The 19796-nt window shown below is 37.5% G+C and overlaps 2 protein-coding genes across 13 annotated transcripts in view; one reads left to right on the top strand and one right to left on the bottom strand.

The window, feature by feature from the left end:
• Cask (calcium/calmodulin dependent serine protein kinase) overlaps positions 1-19796 on the bottom strand; it is a 323785-nt gene that overhangs the window by 110867 nt on the left and 193122 nt on the right. For all 9 annotated transcript variants that reach the window (XM_029473085.1, XM_021152785.2, XM_021152784.2 and 6 more), the window contains exon 6: positions 3043-3145. In XM_029473085.1, the coding sequence (XP_029328945.1) occupies positions 3043-3145 (103 nt within the window). The remainder of the gene's footprint in view (positions 1-3042; positions 3146-19796) is intronic.
• On the top strand, positions 384-17852 carry Gpr34 (G protein-coupled receptor 34). 4 transcript variants are annotated; one of them, XM_029473087.1, is made up of 4 exons: positions 384-453; positions 9579-9770; positions 10379-10447; positions 15967-17852. In XM_029473087.1, exon 4 carries the CDS (start codon positions 16064-16066, stop codon positions 17189-17191), a length of 1128 nt encoding a protein of 375 aa, XP_029328947.1. In that variant the 5' UTR covers positions 384-453; positions 9579-9770; positions 10379-10447; positions 15967-16063; the 3' UTR covers positions 17192-17852. The 4 variants fall into 4 exon arrangements, 3 of the variants coding, with proteins under 3 accessions (XP_029328947.1, XP_021008445.1, XP_029328948.1); XR_003835673.1 differs by lacking the exons at positions 384-453; positions 15967-17852 and adding exons at positions 8966-9045; positions 14392-14426; XM_021152786.2 differs by lacking the exon at positions 384-453 and adding an exon at positions 8966-9045.

The raw sequence follows: 19796 nt of genomic DNA on the forward strand, positions 1-19796 counted from the left end.
TCCTTTCCTTTCCTTTCCTGTCCTTTCTCCTTTTCTTTCCTTTCTCTCTCTCTCTCTCTCTCCCACTTGACTTTTATGACTTTGATCACAAAATTCTAAGAACAGGAAACCAATTACCAAACCAAACATGTAACTTTTTGAAATACCTCAGAAAGGTACATAAATATTTAAATGCTAATTTCAATAAAATAATAACCCTTGCCTCAAACTTCAGGGAGGGAGTTATTCTGAGTGGTTATGTTTTTAATACTTTAGGATTTGAATGTTCATACATACGACCACTGTTATCTTCTTCATATGTAGGTTTTTTGTTTTTGTTTTTTTACAATTTCCTCACTAGTTTTTCATAGGCTGTTACACAGCATTTAGCCCTTTTGTGGTGACTTCAGTTGTCACTCTGGCTACCAACAAAGGAACAATGCTACAGTCCAGATTCTCTCAGGAGCTTCACAGGTATGTAACGATGAACCTCTGGTATCAGATGGCTGCTGTGCATTTTGTCACCTGGCTTTCTTTTTCTTTCTTCTCACCATGCTTTCTCAAGTCCTGGCACCTCTTGATTTGTTGCTTATAATCTGTTACTGACTGGAAAATGGCTAGCCACTAGTCTTTCATGTAAACATTTCTAGAGTGCTTGCCAGGACCTAGGCACTGTGATAGCTGTGGCAGATATTTGGAGGGATGAGCCATGGCTCTCCTACCACTTACAAATCTCTTGCCTTTGCTGTTATTACATGTTTGATCACATTTTGTTAGGAAGTAGGCAAGCTAGATAGTTCTGGTTAGATGGAAGAGGGGATAGGTCACATAACTAGGGCAGTTATAATATGCTTGCTTTTAAAAGGCAATAATTATTAGCTTAGTCTTCAAGCAAACAGCTAAATGCGACAGATAAAATGACAATAAGCATTCTAAGCAGATGGAATAGGAGGTGCAAATTATGAGGGGACACAAATCTATACAATTTAATGAAAAGCAGAGGAAGGCAGCCTCCTGTGTATGTAGTTAGTTCTCAATGGAGAGGACTATTTAAGGGTAAGCAGTTTTACTACACTGTAATTGTTTTCTACGTTGTATTCAGAGCAAGTGGATTCTCTAAACAGTTAAATGTTAGATAGGGGCAATGCAATGGAGTTACATGGTTTTGGTATGTAGAACATGTAAAGGAAGAGAATCTTTTTCTCTTTGGAAGCCCAGGTAGTCAAAGATTCCATCTACAGGAAAAGAGCTTTCTGTTCCAAAATTGATAAATACTAGTAAAATTTCAAAAGTCCTTTAACCAGAAGAAAAGCTTTTTTCCATATGGAAAATCATGTATCTCTTACCTATTCACATTGTGTTTTTTAAAGTATTATAATCTTTAAAATAGTTATTTCAAAGGTATATGGAAAGGTACATTAAGAAATGACAATATTTTGACCACCAGAAAGTACTTTAGGACTAGGATGCAGCTCAGCAGAGTCCCTGCCTAGCACGTCTAAACCCTGAGTCTCACCCCCAGTGCCAACAACTGGGTGTGATGGTGTATCTGTAATCCTACTGTTCAGGCATGGAGTCAGGAGGACCACAAGTTCAGATCTTCAACTCTTTAACAACTTGGAGGCCACTCTGGACCATATAAAATTCTTTCTCAATGTAAAATAAAACCTTTTTAGAGTATAGAAAATACTAATTTTTGAATAATGAACATGTGAGTTCAATATTGTTGAAAAAATAAAAATTAGAGGAAGAGTTCATAGTCTTTAGGAAAAGAGGTGAACATGGAGGCAAACTTAGTGAATCTACCCCCATCCAGATTTGTGAAATGGTCTATGCCACAATGAATACGAACAGAATGGAGATCCAGAGTAACAGACACAAAATCATCTTAGCATATAACATAAAAGGACTGTGGCTCATTCTCTCTTATTCTCATGTTTACTGGAAATACTTAGCTAGAAAAGTATGTAAGATTAGATCTTAACACAATTTAATCTCAGGAGCAGTGTGGCAGAGAGTGATTTTTAAAATACAAGTATAAAAAAAATACAAGTATAATTCATGGTCATTTTTCAGAAGATGGCCATTGTTATTGCTGCTTGATGCTCTAGCCACAATCAAATTGAACGAACTATCTTGTGTAACAGACAGCTATTTTGAAAGTTAGGGTTTGGAAAGCATTTGAATTTAACATGAGCATTTGTTTCAATTTATTTTATGGGATAGTATCTTGCTAGGTTCTCAAGGCTGGTCTTAGACTCAAAGCAATCTTCTTGCCTCAGTCTCCTAAGTGCTGAGATTCTGTGTGTACATCACCACACCTGGCTTAACAGAGGTTTTCTGAAGGTTGGCAAATTGACTTGAAGACTCTATGCTAAAGGATATGCTTCATGAAGTTTTTATTCCTCGTGAAGCTGTTAGTATTCAGAGCACTGCCTATACCAGCAGTACAGAATGGAGAACTACAATTTGCAAAACTAAGAAATACAAGTAAACCCTGGGCACTGCTGTGGTCTGAATTCTGGAAAAGAATTCATAAAAACTCTACAATAGTGGAATCTGAATTAGCATCCACTTCTGTACTCTGGTAAAAATTTCACTTTCTATTATGGCACAGGCATTTTAAAATCATGTTTTGTTTTGGTTAATGAGAAAACCAGCCTTGTTATACTTTTCTATTTGCTCTTCACAGACATATAGGCTGATGACTTTAGCAGGCTTCTTTGATATATAGAAAAAGGAAAATGGTAGGAAATTTAAACTTAGGCATGCTGTGATCCTAAAAGGCAAACCCATTTATACTAGAGGTGACTTTATTTGTCCAGTTCAATTTCCAAATGGTAAGCTCTTTGTGCACTATGATTACAGTGCTCACTCTTCAGAGTCTCCGGGTAGTTTTTCATCATGATCAGTGTGAAATCCAGTGTTGACCATGGTTTTAAGGATGTCTGATCACATTTTCTACCACTCTGCCTTTGCTCGTTCTTTCCTAGCTATCCTTCCTTCCAATCTTCATACATATCAACCAGGTGTTGAAGGGGGAGCATGTTAAAGTGGTCTTACCTCCAGCAACAAGTCCAGATTCTCCTAACTGAATGGCCACCCCAAAGCCCCCAAGCTTAACAGGTGCCGAGTTTTCTTTTGAGGCAAGGAGAACACAGTGGGGCTGAAAAGAAAAAAAAAAGCAACAATCAAATCAAAGATAAGATTTAATGCAAAAGAGTTCAATTTGCATAAAACTAAATAATACAATATAGTTGTACTTAAAAACAAAACAAACCTTGGGAATTGGTTTGGCAAGATGGCTCACAGGGTAAAAGTCACCAAGTCTGACAACTTGGGACTCACAAAGTGGAGACTCCTACAAATTGTTTCCTGATCCCCTCAACCCTCCCTAAAATGAAAAGTACACGTATTAAGACACCTAGCATAAAAACAAATTTCAATTCTAAAAAAGTTTCTGAAGCTGAGCAGTGGTGGTGCAAACCTTTAATCCTAGCACAAGGGGGGCAGAGGCAAGTGGGTCTATGAGTTCCAGGACAGCTAGGACTACACTGAGAAACCTTGTCTCAAATTAAAAAAAAAAAAACAAAAAACAAAAAACAAATAAAAGTGTTTGAATTATTTTATATGCTTGAATTCTTTGTCCTTTTCTCACTTCTAAATTCTTTCTCTAAAGACTTTAGGAATTATTTGTTTCCAAGATTAAGCTATCACCCAGAAAGCATGGGTATTCCACAAGTGCAGATATACTTTCTTGTGTGTGTGTGTCTGTATTTGATTTAAAGTTTATATTTGTTTCAGCAGAAATGCATGGTATGCTTCTTCCTGCTACATATGTGATTTTATTTAAAGTCACTACACTTTGACCCTTAGGGAATGCCAATGGTCTTTTCTTTGTTCACCTTCCCCATCTTCTTTCTTTTCTTTATGTTTTCTACCCCAGAGTAATAGGAATATCAAATGGCTATTTTGTTGTTGTTGTTTGAGACAGGGTCTCATTATGTAACTCTGGCTGTCCTGGAACTTGTAGTGTAGACCAGGATGGCTTCAAACTTACAGAGATCTGCCTGCCTCTGTGTCCCAAGTGCTGGGATTAAAGGTATGGATGTTGGGTTTACTAACTTGAATTGAGCTGTGTTCCCAGGGATTTCTTTCTGGGCATTGCCTGTGGATCTGCTTTCCTTCCTACCTTGTGGTAACAATGTGGTTTCCCATGGGATCTTATCTTCATCTATTTCTCTATGGAAGTTTGTTGGAGGTGGTGTCAGAGAAGAACGTAGTAGTAGTGACTTTTGGTGTCTGCTCACAACTATATTCTCTGACACACCTAACAGTACATTTGGATGATTCTCAAATATAAAAAGACAGGCCTTTTAAGTTATGATATTTTTTATTCTCTTATATGATGGACCTACAAGTACTTGTAAGCCACCCAGTATGTGTGCTGGGAATTGGTATCATTTTAAAGTTTAGGTGATAAGAAAGTTGCCTTGAAACAAAGGCCCCCACCACTCTGTACAACAAAACTGAGCTAGTGTACCCACACAGATATTGATGGTGATATAAGTGGGAGTGGGAAGGATCTTATTCTTCCTAATGAGAACATCAGAAATCTACTGTGGAAAAATACATAGTCTGTCATAAAGAAAGATGAATCCTCTAATAGAAGTGTGCATAGTATATGAGAACAACAGGAAGGAAGGAAGGAAGGAAGGAGGGAGGGAGGGAAGGAAGGAGGGAAGGAGAAAGGAAAAGCTGGTATACAGATGAATAGTGAACAAACTGTCATGACAAAGCAGTGAGAAGAATGTATGCGAGCTGTGGATGCTGCTCAGTGTAGAGCTCTTTCCTAGCTCCTGCACACCTGAGAAATCATGGGCATGATGCAGGGGGAAAATTACAGCTTAGACCCAAATAGGGTCTCTTGGTCACATCGGTGGGAGCATCTTATCACCTTCCTAGGGTCAGAAGCCCATGGTACACTCTTCATAGTCTGTTGATTATGTCTTCTGAAGTTAATGTTATACTGTAATCTATGAAATTCTCATCACTATGTGGATTCTGCCATTTTCAATCAATTATCTGTCAAGAGTCATAAAATTTGAACTCCAGGTTAAAAAAAAACTATATCCATAGATACAAATGGAGAGACAATAAGCCAAAAGCATATAATGTAAAATTAGGGAACTGCTATTTTATTTGGGTGGGTGTCATAGGAGCCCTTCTTATTGTGACAAAATCCAGAGACTAGGGTGAAGAGAGAGAAAAAAAAGCAAGCCACATGGAAGCAACCTCTGGGCAGAGAAGTTAATAACTGCAAAGGTCTAGATATGTGCAGAGGCTTGATATGTATGAAGACTGGAAGGAAGGATAGCTGGGAAAGAAGCAAAGGCAGAGTGGTAGAAAATGTGATCAGACATCCTTAAAACCATGGTCAACGCTGGATTTCACACTGATCATGATGGAAAACTACCCGGAGACTCAGAAGAGTGAGCACTGTAATCACTTCTGGGTTTAGAAAGGATCATCCTGAGTACTCTGCAGACCAGTAGCTACAGGAACATAGGAATGAGAAAAAAGAGCCCCCTGAGCTGCTTAGACACGAGAGGATGGTGATATGGAGCGATGACAAGAACTTATGTTCGAAAGGTAAAGCTGGCAGGAGCTGCTGATGGATACATTGAAAGAGGAGGTGAAGCCTGAGAAGCAGGTTCTTGCAATGAGCCTTGGAGTGAAGATAAAGACACTCACTACCTTACTGAAATGGAGAATTCTAGGGGAAGTGTTTGAAAGACAGACTATTTATTAATCAGTCTTATAAGATAGGGTAGGATAGGAGCTGGGATTAGAGATGTGAATTTGGGGATCAACAGCCAAGATAATGAATGAATGAAGTTTCTGAGGGAGTGACTACTATTAGAGAAGACGATGGGAGTTGGGTCTCAGTGGGTAAATGGAGGGCAGAAAGATGAGAAGAATCTAGCAAAAGGAAACCAATGGTCAGACAGGGAAACAAGGTGAACATCAGAGTTTGCATCTCAGAAGCCATGGGAAGACATTTTTGTCAAGAAGAAATGCTTAGTAGTGATCAGTGTTACTACAGCCATATAAATTGAGAAGTGAGAACAGATGATTAGCTTTGGCGGATTGGAAGTCAATAGTATCAGTGATAAAAGTGGTATTGGTGGCATGATAGACATAAAAACGTCCATTGGACTAGGTTCTGCAGGGAATGGGTGTGGAGACAGTAAGTAACGATAAGTTTCAAAGTTTTCTGTGCTAGGAATGGAGGCAGGGGATGCAGTTAGAGGATGATGTGGAATTGAAGAAGCCCCTTTTCAATAGTGTAACACAATTGCAGGAAAATGAATAAACTTCCACATACCTATCACCTTGTATGAACAAATCCTGTTATTCTCTGAAGCTTTTTATTACACTCTTGTGTGTATGTCCTTGTGTGCATAATTGTGTGCCATGTCAGAGGACAACTTGTACATGTCAGTTCTTTCTTTCCACCATGTAGGTTCTGGGGATCACACTCAGTCATCAATCAGGCTTGGTGGCACCCACCTTTATCAGCTGAACCATCCTTCTGCCATTCTTGTTTTACTTAGCTTCATTTGTTACTCTTTAAGTATTCAAAAACCAATCATAAAATTTCACTTATTTACCAAGTTCAGAGCCTCTAACAGAGGACTTAAAAATAATGTTGTGGTATCCTTGGCAAACAGTGCAGTCAGATCTAATAATAGAGACATTCTAGAAAGTAGCAGGCTTATGCTCTTCAAAACTAGCTCTGGACTCAAAAGATTTCAGTGAAACTAAAGATGTATCACAGATAAATGTCATCTTTTTATTTTTGCTCTAAAAATATTATTAGGGCAGCTGATGAAATTTGTAACAAGGATTGTCAAATATATAATGGTATTGTTTTAATATAAATTTCCCAATTTTGATTACTGTGCTGTATAATGTAGCTTTTTCATAAGTCTAAAAGTATGTCCTGACCCCAATCCTATTTTAAAGGAACCTAAAATAACTTCTTCATGTGGTTATGCTTTTATTTTGTCATATAATGAGGCTCATTTAGTTTAATTAGACTTGTACAGTTTGGGGTTTTAATTACAGAAAATATGTCTGTACTTCCAAACTCAAAATTGCAAAACAAATTATATTCAGAGGTCTAATTTTTCTTTTCTTTTACTATGCTTCCATATTTCCCTCCTTATTTGTAGGATATTAAAAGTAAGAAATAACATACATAGAAAAATGCATACATTTCCTGTAATGTGCCCTGTAGATACAGAGGAGGTTCCTTTCTAAGTGTTTCTGTTTAATTAGGGAAACAAAGAGCAACTCCTAGGTGAGAGTGGGGAAGGAAATGAGGTTGCTGGCAGTTTGAGAAGGTCAAAGGTGTGAAAAGCTATTTCTGAGGGAGGATTAACTAGGGCAATGGCCCTTACATTTTAACACCAGAATCACACAGACTCTTGGGCCTCATCCCCAGATTTTCTGGCTTTTGGGTCTGGATGAACTTCAGTTGCAAGCTTCTGAATGTTTATATATGTATGTATATATTTATATATATACATACATATATACACACACACATATATATATATATATATATATATATGAAGAATTTTTTTATTAGATGTTTTCTTCATTTACATTTCAAGTGCTACCCCCTTTCCTAGTTTCCTCTTTGAAAAATCCCCTATACCCTCCCCCCTCACCCTGATCACACTTTGCTACTGGTCTGGAAGTCATCCTTTGAGAATTACGGGACTAAGGACATTAGAATTCACACTAAGGATTTCTAGCAGTGCAGGGGTCCCTTAAGGTTCCGGATTGCCAATCTGAAGACAGGCTATTCTGTATGGCTGTGTGCTTGTACCCAGTAGTCCTCATCTTCACTGGGGAGGTTCAGAACTGGAAGAGGTGGCAAGCTGAACTTCACTAGGGTTGGGTTTCACATAATGAGGGAATGGTGACAAAGTTCAGAATGATCAGGAACTAGAAGATAATACTCAAACCTTACATCAGCGAGAAAATGTGGCTACACTATGAGAACACTAAAAGCTGAAAAGCAATTTTGAAATGGGATGGCATGAGTGTAGGACAATAGTATAATACAAAAATAGTATTTATATTGTACTTCAGGAGATAAAAAGCACATTATGACTCATTTAGTCATGAAAATCCTGACAGAATTTTAGAAATATTTGCATATTCATGTTTGTTGCAGCAATATTGCAATATTCATAATTGCCCCAAAGCAGAGAAAACTTACATGCTTCTTGAAAGATAATAAAGAAAATGAAATATAGGCAAACATTGGAAATATGGAGCCTTAAAAAGAAAGGAAATTAGGTTACATGCTATAGGTGCACCTCAAGGATAGTAGGCTAAGTAAAATAAACAAGTCACAAAAAGGTTTTATAACGGAACTCAGTGTCACAGAATCATGGTTGCCAATGTTAAGACTAGGGGCAGAGAAAATTCGTGTATAGCGGGTTTAGAGGTTTAATTTTGCATCATGAAAATGTTATGGTGATCTGCTGCCTGATGATATAGGTACACTGAGCAGCACTGCATGATAGAGTCAAAACTGGCTATGTGGTAAATCTAGTGGTATGTGTCGCTTACCACAGTAAGAAAAAAATACTGCTGGACAGATACAGTAACCATCTTCCTTCTCAGAGATTCTCAGGGGGAAGTAAGAGTTATAAAATACTTTTATTCTAACAAACAATGTAAATTATGGTCTCACATATATTTGATTCTTAAAAAAGCTAAACTAAAAGTTCTGGGGAATATGAGGTTCAGAAGAATATTTCCAGAAATACTTACGATGTTAGATGAAGCTCAGTGAGTTAAATACTATTTAGACAAAGCTGGAGGATAACAATCAACCAAAAGGGGAAATGACACTCGAGTGCAGGGCCAGCAGTAACACAGATGAATTGATGGTGGTTAAATAGTGGACTGTGACCAGAATGGAAGCTGCAGAGCCTCATCATCTTTTCCTTGAAATAGGAGAGAGCACTTCGGCTTACTTGGGTGAGTTTACTATTGTGCTGAGGTGAGAATAGTGCTACAAATCCCACCTAGTCTCCAAATTTTAAGATGTTTTAGGAAATGAATCCATGGTCTTTAAGAAAGATACAAAATGATACTAAAATAATATAGAGAGTAAATAAAACTTCAGCAGAACCAAAGACTAAAAACAAAACAAAACAAAACAAAACCCAACTATTAGCAATGCTAGTATACTTTGGGGCAGAAAGTTCATATATTTCATGATGGTAGTAACTTCTAAAATGAATCCGGAAGGACATGGAAATTCAGGGGCTGTATTGTAAAACCCTTACAGGACACCACTCATCATTTCTTAGGAAAGAAGCACCTGCCCATTTCGGATTGTATTTTACAGTTTTATTGTATTTTATAGTTTTATTGTATTTTACAGTTTGTTGGCATCTTAGGGGACGAATGACACACTCTTCAGTTTAGGCTAGAAGGGACTCATACAGAAGATGCAATTTTCTAAACTTCAACTTGAAGCTGTTGCTAAGAGTGGTATCTTTTCTTAGCTCCAAACGGGACCCAAGGGCTGTCACAGTGAAAAGAGAAAGAAAAGGGGAAAAACAACTGTACCACATGTGAATATAAAAAAGAAGAGAACTCTAGCCAATTGCACCATCACCGGATGGAAGAGCCCAGCTGACTCAACCTGGTCTAGGGAGTTTTGGGTTTACTCCTTTTACTTCAGGAAAGCTTCAACTGTAAGTATTCTCTGATTTTTAAAAGCCACACGCAGCAGCCTTTGTTTTAGTTAAAACTTGATTATTTGACTGTTCAGAGTGAAGCTCGATGTATGCTGGTAACACTATTCTGCTATCAGCAAATCTCTGCTTTTTAGAGTCACTGAGTAAACTTCTTTGGACGACACCTCTGCTCTTCAAAGGAGACTTCTTTTTGGATAGAATAACTAAGAACAATAGTCACATTGTTTATCGGCATTGCGTAGTCATAATGATTTGCAGCTGTATTTGAATCAACTATAGTTATTTTCAGACATTGTAAATTTAATTGCAATATACTACAGATTTCCTATTTATTATCTCTTGACTTCACAATGCTATACTGTTTCCCCATCTTAAACATTTTTATTATATTTTTATTATCTTATGGTACAGACCAGTTACAATTTAAGTTTCATGTTTTGGAACTAAATAAAGAGAATACTCTAGAAAAGAAAAATAAACCACAATATATTTTTAAAAATTATTTCAAACAATTAAAAGTAAACAGTTAAGTTTACAACAAAACTAAATATAGTACTAATATCATTATTTCCCAAGTAACATGCTTTCAATTGTTCTGTATGCAGCAGTTCCTGCAGCTTCTGAAGTATGGCCTGAATAGATTCAGTCATTATTATAAGTCCATTGTCAAATAGGTATGTATTTCAACACATGATATTGATGGAAATAACACCCAAATAACATGTTACATGATCTTTTCTTGGCTACAGCCACTGAAGAAAATCTGGGAGGTAGGACAGTGGCAGTTGGGGTACAAGTGCTCACTTAGGACTGCAAACAGGAATGGGGCTTGCTGAGTAACAAACACTACCTGCTATTAGAGAATGAGTGGGACTACTGTATGAGCTACAAGTCAGCTCTGCCATGCCAACAGGCTATGCTCACTTATTTCTCATCTTCACTGGCAAATTCTTATAGCGAACAAGTAGCTTTTGAAATGTGAATAAATAGCCTTAAGAATAATTAGTGAATCCAGGTGTGATGGTGCATGCCTTTAATCCCAGCACTCGGGAGGCAGAGGCAGAGGCAGATTGCTCTTTGAGTTTGAGTTCCACGGCAGCCAGGGCTACACAAAGAAACTCTGTCTTGACCTCCCCAAATTAATTATAATACTGATGATGGTGGTGATGATGATCACTGAGTGAATGATACCAACACACCAGATGACTTATGGATGACTTATTTACTTTCTTGCTTTTGTAGTATTGGATATCAAACTCCAAGGGCTTTGTACTTCTAGGCAACTGCTCTACCATTTAGAGATGTTCCTGGCCCTCTTTTAACTTGTTCTTTTGAGGCAGGGTCTCACTAAGTTAGACAGCATTGCTGTAAACTTGTGATTCTCCTGCCCTGGACTCAAAAGGAACTGTGATTACTGGCATACATGAACCACCAAGCCCAGCTCCCAATTTACTTTAAAGGTGACACTAGTTACCAAATTTGAGACAGGCTGTAACTTGTGAATTGATTGATAATCACTTGCTGCTGGCTAGCTACTATCTGGTACTGTATGCTATGCTTCTGTTGCTGTTGAAACACACGGCTTTTGCTTTATTCTCCAACTTGACGCTAGCAGCGTCACTAATAGTGCTTTTGTCCAATTATTATTGATCACTTAATTTTACTTGCATACTAGAGCTGAAGAAATGGTCTCAGGATATGTTCTCTGCACTGATATCTTCCTAGAAACATTTTGATTATTGCTCTTTGGCCCAGAAATAAGAAATTCTGATTAATGATTTGATTCCATGAAATCTAGGTTTACTTGCATATTGTTATGGACCTAGCAAATGGAAACATTACTAACTTCCAGAGGAGCAAAGCTAGACAGTACAACCTCTTCATAAAACAACTAAAGGAGATAGTGGTAAAGGAATCCTCTTAAACTACTCTTAGTTGATAGAATTTAACATTAGTAAGGAAACGGTGATCAGTTATGATAGAAGTGAAGTTTACCAAGGCGGTTCAGGGTCTTTGAGAGTCAGAGTTGAGTCCCAACTTGGGTACTACCACTTAAGAGCTCTGAGACCACAGTACCTATGACTCTTTCCTTACCTTATACACTATTATTAACACTATATAGAGAGGTGGCTCCGTGGTTAAGAGCACTAACTGCTCTTCCAGAGGTCCTGAGTTCAATTCTCACATGGTGGCTCACAACCATCTGTAATGGGATCTGATGCCCTCTTCTGGGATATCTGAAGACAACTGCAGTATACTCACATACATAAAATAAATAGAAGTTCTTTAAAAAAAGACTATATAAAAGAAATTATATCATGTGTTCAAATAGTATCTGGATCACAGTAAGTGCTAAATAATGACTAATTGATCATTTGACCATTTAGCTCAAGTGTTCAATTTTGAGTACACACTGGATACCTCTCATATATTTTTAAACCAGTGTATCAAACCCATTCCAGAACAACTGTATCAGGGTATCTGGGAAGAAGCTAGACATTGGTATCTTCAAAGACATGCTCATCTACAGACTAGCGTACCACTGAGAATCCCTCCTACAGAGCGCTGCAGCTTTGAGTCTCTAGCTCGAAGACTTAGTACTTTCTGAGCTAGACTGCTTCATTCTGCAAAAGCATTACCTCACAAGGAGACAATACCTGTCTCTGCACTTTTCCAGTACCTGTCCTTGCTTGGATCTCTGCACACATGAATAAGAAGGGGCCTCTTCATGGCCTTGCAAAACATTTTCATCTATAGGTTAATGTGCCTATTCCATTCAACTTATATCTACAATATCTGAATTTCACTTCTTGTTTGGTGCATGGTCTTTCTTAAGTATACCACTGGGGATGCTTAACAAAAAAAAGACATTTTAGGGGAGACTATTAGCTTGGGACAGAATCCAGGTCAACAGTAACAATTTTTATTTAAAATACCACAGAATTTTGAGTTAAACCAAAGATGGGGTTAGTTTTTGCTGTGGTTATATTACATTGCTGATAGAGGACAGGGAATTGTGTTATTGTGAATACAGTTGAAGCTTCCAGTACTTGTACTTTTAACACTTTACATCTACTTTTCCAAACTCCTTCTTTCATTCAGTAATACTTATTGTGCTAAATACCTGGTACACAGAGAGGCAAACAATACAGACTTGGTTCTTAATCCTAATAGGGTTTAAAATTTATGAGGAAGAAAAACTACTTACAGATGCCTATTCCAAGTCAATTCACCTTCTTGAGTCTTATCACTTGAGTCTCAGTATCCTTTCACCTATGGATAAGATGTTTCTATCTGAGCCTCTGAGGGCTTCCTGTGCAACCACACAGCACAGGTTTCTCTCCCCATTACTGACAATGTACTTTGAAGTATCAGCAGCCTGCTACCTTTCCTAGATTGTTTCTTCCTTTTAAGTTTCAGATCACAAGAAACACGCCTGGATGTTTCTACAAGCATTGTGAAATCTGCCTTCCTGCATCTGCAACACAGTCCCAGCTCTTCCTTCATTCCTTTCTCCCTTCCTCCCAGTGCCCTTCTCTCTTTCTCCTTCCATAGTCCTAAATTGTAGAGACCTTTCTCAAGATGGCTTAACAGAGCTTCCTCCTCACCAGCCACTTCCTCTTCCTTGAAACCAAGACCTGCCTTCAGTCTGTAAACATTTAAAGCTGAATGCTACTTTCTACTAAAAGCCTGTACTTGACCAAAATATAGTTTTAAGAGAGGCTACATTTTTCCAAATATTTTCTCTCTATATAACATCCAATCAAGAAATTGATTATGCAAAGACAAATGTTACATGGTAATTCTCATTTACAGAATCTAGATATACAAATATAGTATGCAGAAGACATAAAAACAGAAGGAGGATGCGGGAGAGGAATGGATCTAAGGGAGGTAGAACAAGGAGGAATAATGAAGGTGAAGAAACACAAAGACTGCATGTTTTCTTTCATGAGGATTATACAGTTAAATACCTATCCATCCATATGACATCACAGCACAGAGGTACAATCTGGGGGAGGGAAGCAGACGATGGGCAGAGGAGAGTGGAAGTACAATGAAACAAATGTATAAAATGCCATATTTAGTGAAATAAATTTTGTATACTAAAGCTGCTTAAATTTAAAAGGAAGAAAAAAATTGAAAAATCTATTGTGCTGAGATGTGATTCAGTGGTAGAATGTTTGCCTACTATGTGCAAGGTTTTGGGTTCAATCCTCAGTACCATAAAACAATGACAACATGAAAAATTAATTATCATAATTAAGATCTACCCTTTATAGCTGGATGGTGGTGCATTCCTTTAATCCCAGCATTCAGGAGATACAGAAATGTGGATCTTTGAGTTTATGGCCAGCTTGATGTACAGAGTAAGTTCCAAGACAGCCAGAGCTACATAAAGAAACCCTGAGTTAAAAAAATCTACACTTTATTATAATGCATTTACAGTCCTCTAAAACTGATTACTGAGAACAGGGTCTCTGTCTTAATATTGTTAATATGCAATATTGTTAATATTGGTCTTAATATCCAAGCAGTATTTAAGCAAATATGTAATGTTTAGATTGATCATTAGGTACCTAGTTTTTTAAAGTTAGGGTTTTTTTTTTTTTTTCAGTGCTGAGACCTAAACCAGGATTGCACACATACTAGGCAAGTGTTCTATCACTGAGCTACAAGACCCAGGCCTCAAGACAACTATTTTGAATACTTACTATGCATCAGGGTTAAGTGTTTCACATAAAAACTTTGCATTGTTTGTTTGTTTGTTTGTTTTTGTTTTTTTTTTCGAGACAGGGTTTTTCTGTGTAGCCCTGGCTGTCCTGGCACTCACTTTGTAGACCAGGCTGGCCTCGAACTCAGAAATCCACTTGCCTCTGCCTCCTGAGTGCTAGGGTTAAAGGCGTGCGCCATCACGCCTGGCAAAACTTTGCATTTTTAACATATGAGAAAATAGGCTTAGTAATGATCATTTATCCTTGATCATGAAGTTAAATATAATTTCGAAAGTCCTGCTTTGAAGTATTTAATTTTTGTTTGTTTGTGACAAGTATGTGCCACCACATACATCTGGAAGTCAGAGAACAACTTGTAGGGACAGTTTTCTTCTATCTGGAGATCAGTTTCAGGTAGTTAAGCTTGGCACAACATTCCTTAACTCTTCTGAGCTGTCTCATCTGTACTCTATCTTACACCCACGGAAGGGATTTACAGATAAACAGGGCAGTTGCTCTAAGAAAAGAATGTGAGGAGACCTGCTTGAATTCTCCTTACATATATAGTAGGTCCCAAAAGTCAAATGCCTAAGAATTGTTCAATAGCAAGTAGCACTGGGAACAAGTAAAATTGACATACTGAAGAAGGTTCTGGTGACAATCTCAAATGATATAACCCAAGGTAAAATTAATGTTTAGTTAGCTAACCTCTTAAAATCTCGAAGTCCACAGTACTGTTTCCCATCTATATTACTGTCCTATGCTTCTAGGCTGGCAGTGGTTTACTGTCTATCTGATCTGGTTTTATTTGACCAGTATGGTCTCTGGTGAAGTGCTACAAGAATCTCTGAAAGGAGGCAGGTGCCACCTTGGTCTGTTTTGGAACTGCATATTTCTATAGATAAGTAATTTTAATACTCCTATCTTGGTCTTAGGTGAAGAAGGAAATTTAGGATCTCCTTTCTTACTCTTACTGTGAAAGGGTACATCACTACCGTGACAACATATATCAAAATGAATGGATGCCAGCTATGAGGGGACTGGGCAGAACAGGAAGCATTCCTAAAGAAAAGCAGGATCAGGAAGGGACCCAGCTCACTCATGGCTAGAAGCACCTTTATGGGATATTGAGATTCATCCTTAAAAAATAGGAGCTGCTGTTTCTTTTGACTATTTCTAGTCCTAAAACAGTATCTCTAAGAAAATATTATCATATGGTTCAATTATTTATTTTTTCTTTCAATTATTTACTTTAATATAATAAATGAAATGAGCTCTGTGTGCATGCCACAGCAACAGAAAAGGTTAGAGAGATCCTACCGTATTTACTGCTGTTTTGTGATGCAATAATGCATGTGTAGATAGCAAAATAGAACCAAGTAGAATTTAGGTCTGAAATGAAATCCTTATCTATGCTTTATGTTAAAGTAGCTGTTATTATCACAGCAAATGACCCAATGTTTGGCTTTCTGTTGTAGGAAAATCTGAAGACACAAAGAAAGAAGTACAAAGAGCATGTCATTTAGCTCTCTTTCCTGATAGTTACAGAAGACATTGAGAAGTCACACTGTAACAATGACTACTACTTCAGTTGACAGCTGGCTTTGCTCCACTCATGGAATGCACTTTATAACTAATTACAGTGACCAAGCCTCACAAAATTTCTCAGGAGTGCCAAATGTCACTAGCTGTCCAATGGATGAAAAATTACTATCTACTGTGTTAACAACCTTCTACTCTGTTATATTCCTCGTGGGACTGGTTGGAAACATCATTGCCCTCTATGTATTTCTGGGCATTCACCGTAAAAGAAATTCCATTCAAATTTATCTACTTAATGTGGCTGTTGCAGACCTTCTACTCATCTTCTGCCTCCCTTTCCGCATAATGTATCACATCAACCAAAACAAGTGGACACTAGGTGTGATTCTTTGCAAAGTTGTGGGGACACTATTTTACATGAACATGTACATTAGCATTATTTTGCTTGGGTTTATCAGTTTGGATCGCTATATAAAAATCAATCGGTCTATACAACAAAGAAGGGCAATAACCACCAAGCAAAGTATTTATGTTTGCTGTATAGTATGGACGGTTGCTCTTGCTGGATTTTTAACTATGATCATTTTGACACTGAAGAAGGGAGGTCATAATTCCACAATGTGTTTCCATTACAGAGATAGACATAATGCAAAGGGAGAAGCAATTTTTAACTTTGTTCTTGTAGTAATGTTCTGGCTTATTTTCCTACTGATAATCCTCTCATATATTAAGATTGGCAAGAATCTACTGAGGATTTCTAAACGGAGGTCGAAATTTCCAAACTCTGGCAAATATGCTACAACAGCCCGGAACTCCTTTATTGTACTGATCATTTTTACTATATGCTTTGTGCCTTACCATGCCTTTCGATTCATTTACATTTCTTCACAGCTAAATGTGTCCTCTTGTTACTGGAAGGAAATCATTCACAAAACTAACGAAATCATGCTGGTTTTCTCCTCTTTCAACAGTTGCCTGGATCCTGTCATGTATTTCCTGATGTCCAGTAATATTCGCAAAATCATGTGTCAACTTCTTTTTAGAAGGTTCCAAAGTGAAGCAAGCAGAAGTGAAAGCACTTCAGAATTTAAGCCAGGACATTCCCTGCATGATCTGTCCGTGACAGTCAAAATGCCCCAGTACAGCACTAAGGGTAACTGAGGCAAATGTACTAAAATGACTGATATAAACCAGTCTCTTCATTTCTTGAGGTTGATAAAATTATCGAACAAAGTCCTAATATTCCCAAAACTCAGATCTTTAGAAGTGATCTTTCACTTGCTTAATTGCAAAGTAGTTCAAAGCAAAGAAAAGCTTACATTAATCCCTAGATTTTAGAACTGTATGTAGAATTTTCACAGAATTCACAGAATACATTGTTAAGCTAACACTTTTAACAACGGTTACAATGTTAAGTGAAGTTCATGGATTTAACAACAAAACAGATAAAATGTCGTTTTTTTTTTTTCAAGTCACTAAAGAGTTACTAAAGTTAGGCACTTAATACTAATTTTAAATTTGTTTAAAAATAAAGTAATCTGGGGACTGAGTTGAAATGTCAGTGAATGTGAGTATTACTTCAAAATCTTACATCACTTGATGCTATATTCATTTATGTCTAAATCTCTGCTAACAGATGAAATAATAAAATTCTAATAAAAGTGAGACTGCCCACTATTGCTGCTTAAAAAAAAGGTGAAGAATTTAAATAACAGTCAAGCTAAGAACATGATAGGCTGGCAAAAGGAATGACTTAATGCAGATTCATAAATTATCCATCCACTTCACACTTTGATAGAGTGAGACACAGACTGTACACGTGATGATATGACCCAGCGAGTTCACTGCAAGGTACATCTCTTACAGGAGCATGCAGATACATCCATAAAAGCATATACACAATGATACTCATCACTCAGAACACTTAAGGATGTACAAGTAAAAGCAGAAAGAAATAAACTGTGCTTTACCACATGAAATACCTTTAACACTTCAATTCAACACATACACATCAGACATGGGGACATCGCAAAAATCGTATTGAATGGGCTGGAGAAATGTGAAGCCCTGGTATTCTTCAGATGACTTGGGTTTGATTCCCAGCACATACATGGTAGCTCACAACCATTTGTAACTCCAGTTTCAGTGGATTCTCTTCTGGCATCCTGGGGCAATGTAAACACCCATACACATTAAAAAATACTATCGAATAAAAAATAGTATTGAACAGGAAAGAAAATCATACTCAAGAGTAAAAAGGTATGGACTGTATGAAATCATTTATGTAAAATATTAAAACAGTATCATTTTCTTTACGTCCATATAAATAAAAAAATCAAAGCATGAATGATAACATATATATCATACAGACCAATTTAAACTTAATGGTCACATGTGAAGACTTTGGCACAAACATGGTAAAAGCTTAATGTATATTAAACCCAGGTACATAAGTGCTAGTCTGATAAATTTCTGAGTGAAAGATTTCCTGACAATACAGAAAACCTGGAGTTTGACATTAAAAGGTGCAAACAGATCAGGAACACAGAGTAAAGGGAAGGGACTCATCACTGACTCCTAGGTCAGTGTAGTTTGGCAAGTCAGAAGCAATATTTTCTGAGTAGTTGAGTGAACAAAGGAAGAAAAGATAGATGAACAAATAAGATGGGGAGGAAAAGAAAAAATAGGCTAATTAGCTTTCCCCCAGTCATTATTCTGGATAGAGTTGAAGAAACGTTAGACATTGCAGTCCAGACAGGAGGTAGCCTTAGAGAAACTGAAAAAAGGTTTGGCCAGTGTTTGTGTAGGTTTTGGTCTTGCTAAACACAGAACCAGAATGCCATTGTCTGAATATGTAAAAGACTGCTGTGACAAACTCCATGAATCTTTGATTAAGTTTCTATCACAGAATATGGGATTTTATTTAAAAATCAGAATGCTTTGGTACTCTAACTCTCCCAACATAGTTAGTTTTACATATAGATGACAACGACAACTCCTCCTCTTCCTCTTCCTCCTTCTTTTTTGAGAAGGAGTCTTACTATGGAGCCCTGGCTGGCCTGGAACTCACTATGTAGACCAAACTGGCCTTGAAGTCACAGAGATCACATCACATGCCTTTGTCTCCCAAGTGTTGGGGTTAAAGGTATGTGTCATGTCCAGCCTAGAATATGTCTTAAAACTCAAGTTAAGCCAGTGGCTGGAAAACAATGTCATAAAGCACTAAAAAATTTAGAATGCAGTTATGAATTATACTGGTTTAAGGAAAGTGGCAGTAGCAGGTTCTTCTCTAAGACCTATGATCTTGTTAGCTCTAGGTTTAAAGTATCAGGCATAGTTTCCCTGCTGCCTTAAGCCCAATTAGAAAGCTGTTGGTTACTACCAAAATATGTGCCACTATTGCACCTTTAGAGATATGTTGCTCTGCTGGTCATTGTTGTGGCTAATAGGTGTCATAGCTGGGTAGGACTATTGGTTGCACTTCTCTCATGGCAGCTTGTAATTGTACTTTGCAGTACTATGAAAACTAATCCTCAAGGATAAAGCTTTCAGGTCAGATCCAGGGGCATTCTAAATCCTCCTTATATACACATATAAGTGGCTCTTGCCCCTCAAAGAAGCTTCTTTTGTATCAGACAGAGACCATTACCAAAAGCACCATCTTGTCAAAATGCAGACATCCACTGTTCATGGGCTGCCTGGCCCTAACTGATACATCTACAACAAAATCCATACACATAAGGCTCAAGGAACATTGTAGAAGAGG

The sequence above is a fragment of the Mus caroli genome, chromosome X, assembly GCF_900094665.2.
Source record: "Mus caroli chromosome X, CAROLI_EIJ_v1.1, whole genome shotgun sequence".
Lineage (NCBI taxonomy): Eukaryota > Metazoa > Chordata > Mammalia > Rodentia > Muridae > Mus > Mus caroli.

Coding starts and splice junctions, on each gene's coding strand:
- Gpr34 (XM_029473087.1), top strand. CDS start 16,064: ATGACTACTACTTCAGTTGACAGCTGGCTTTGCTCCACTCATGGAATG.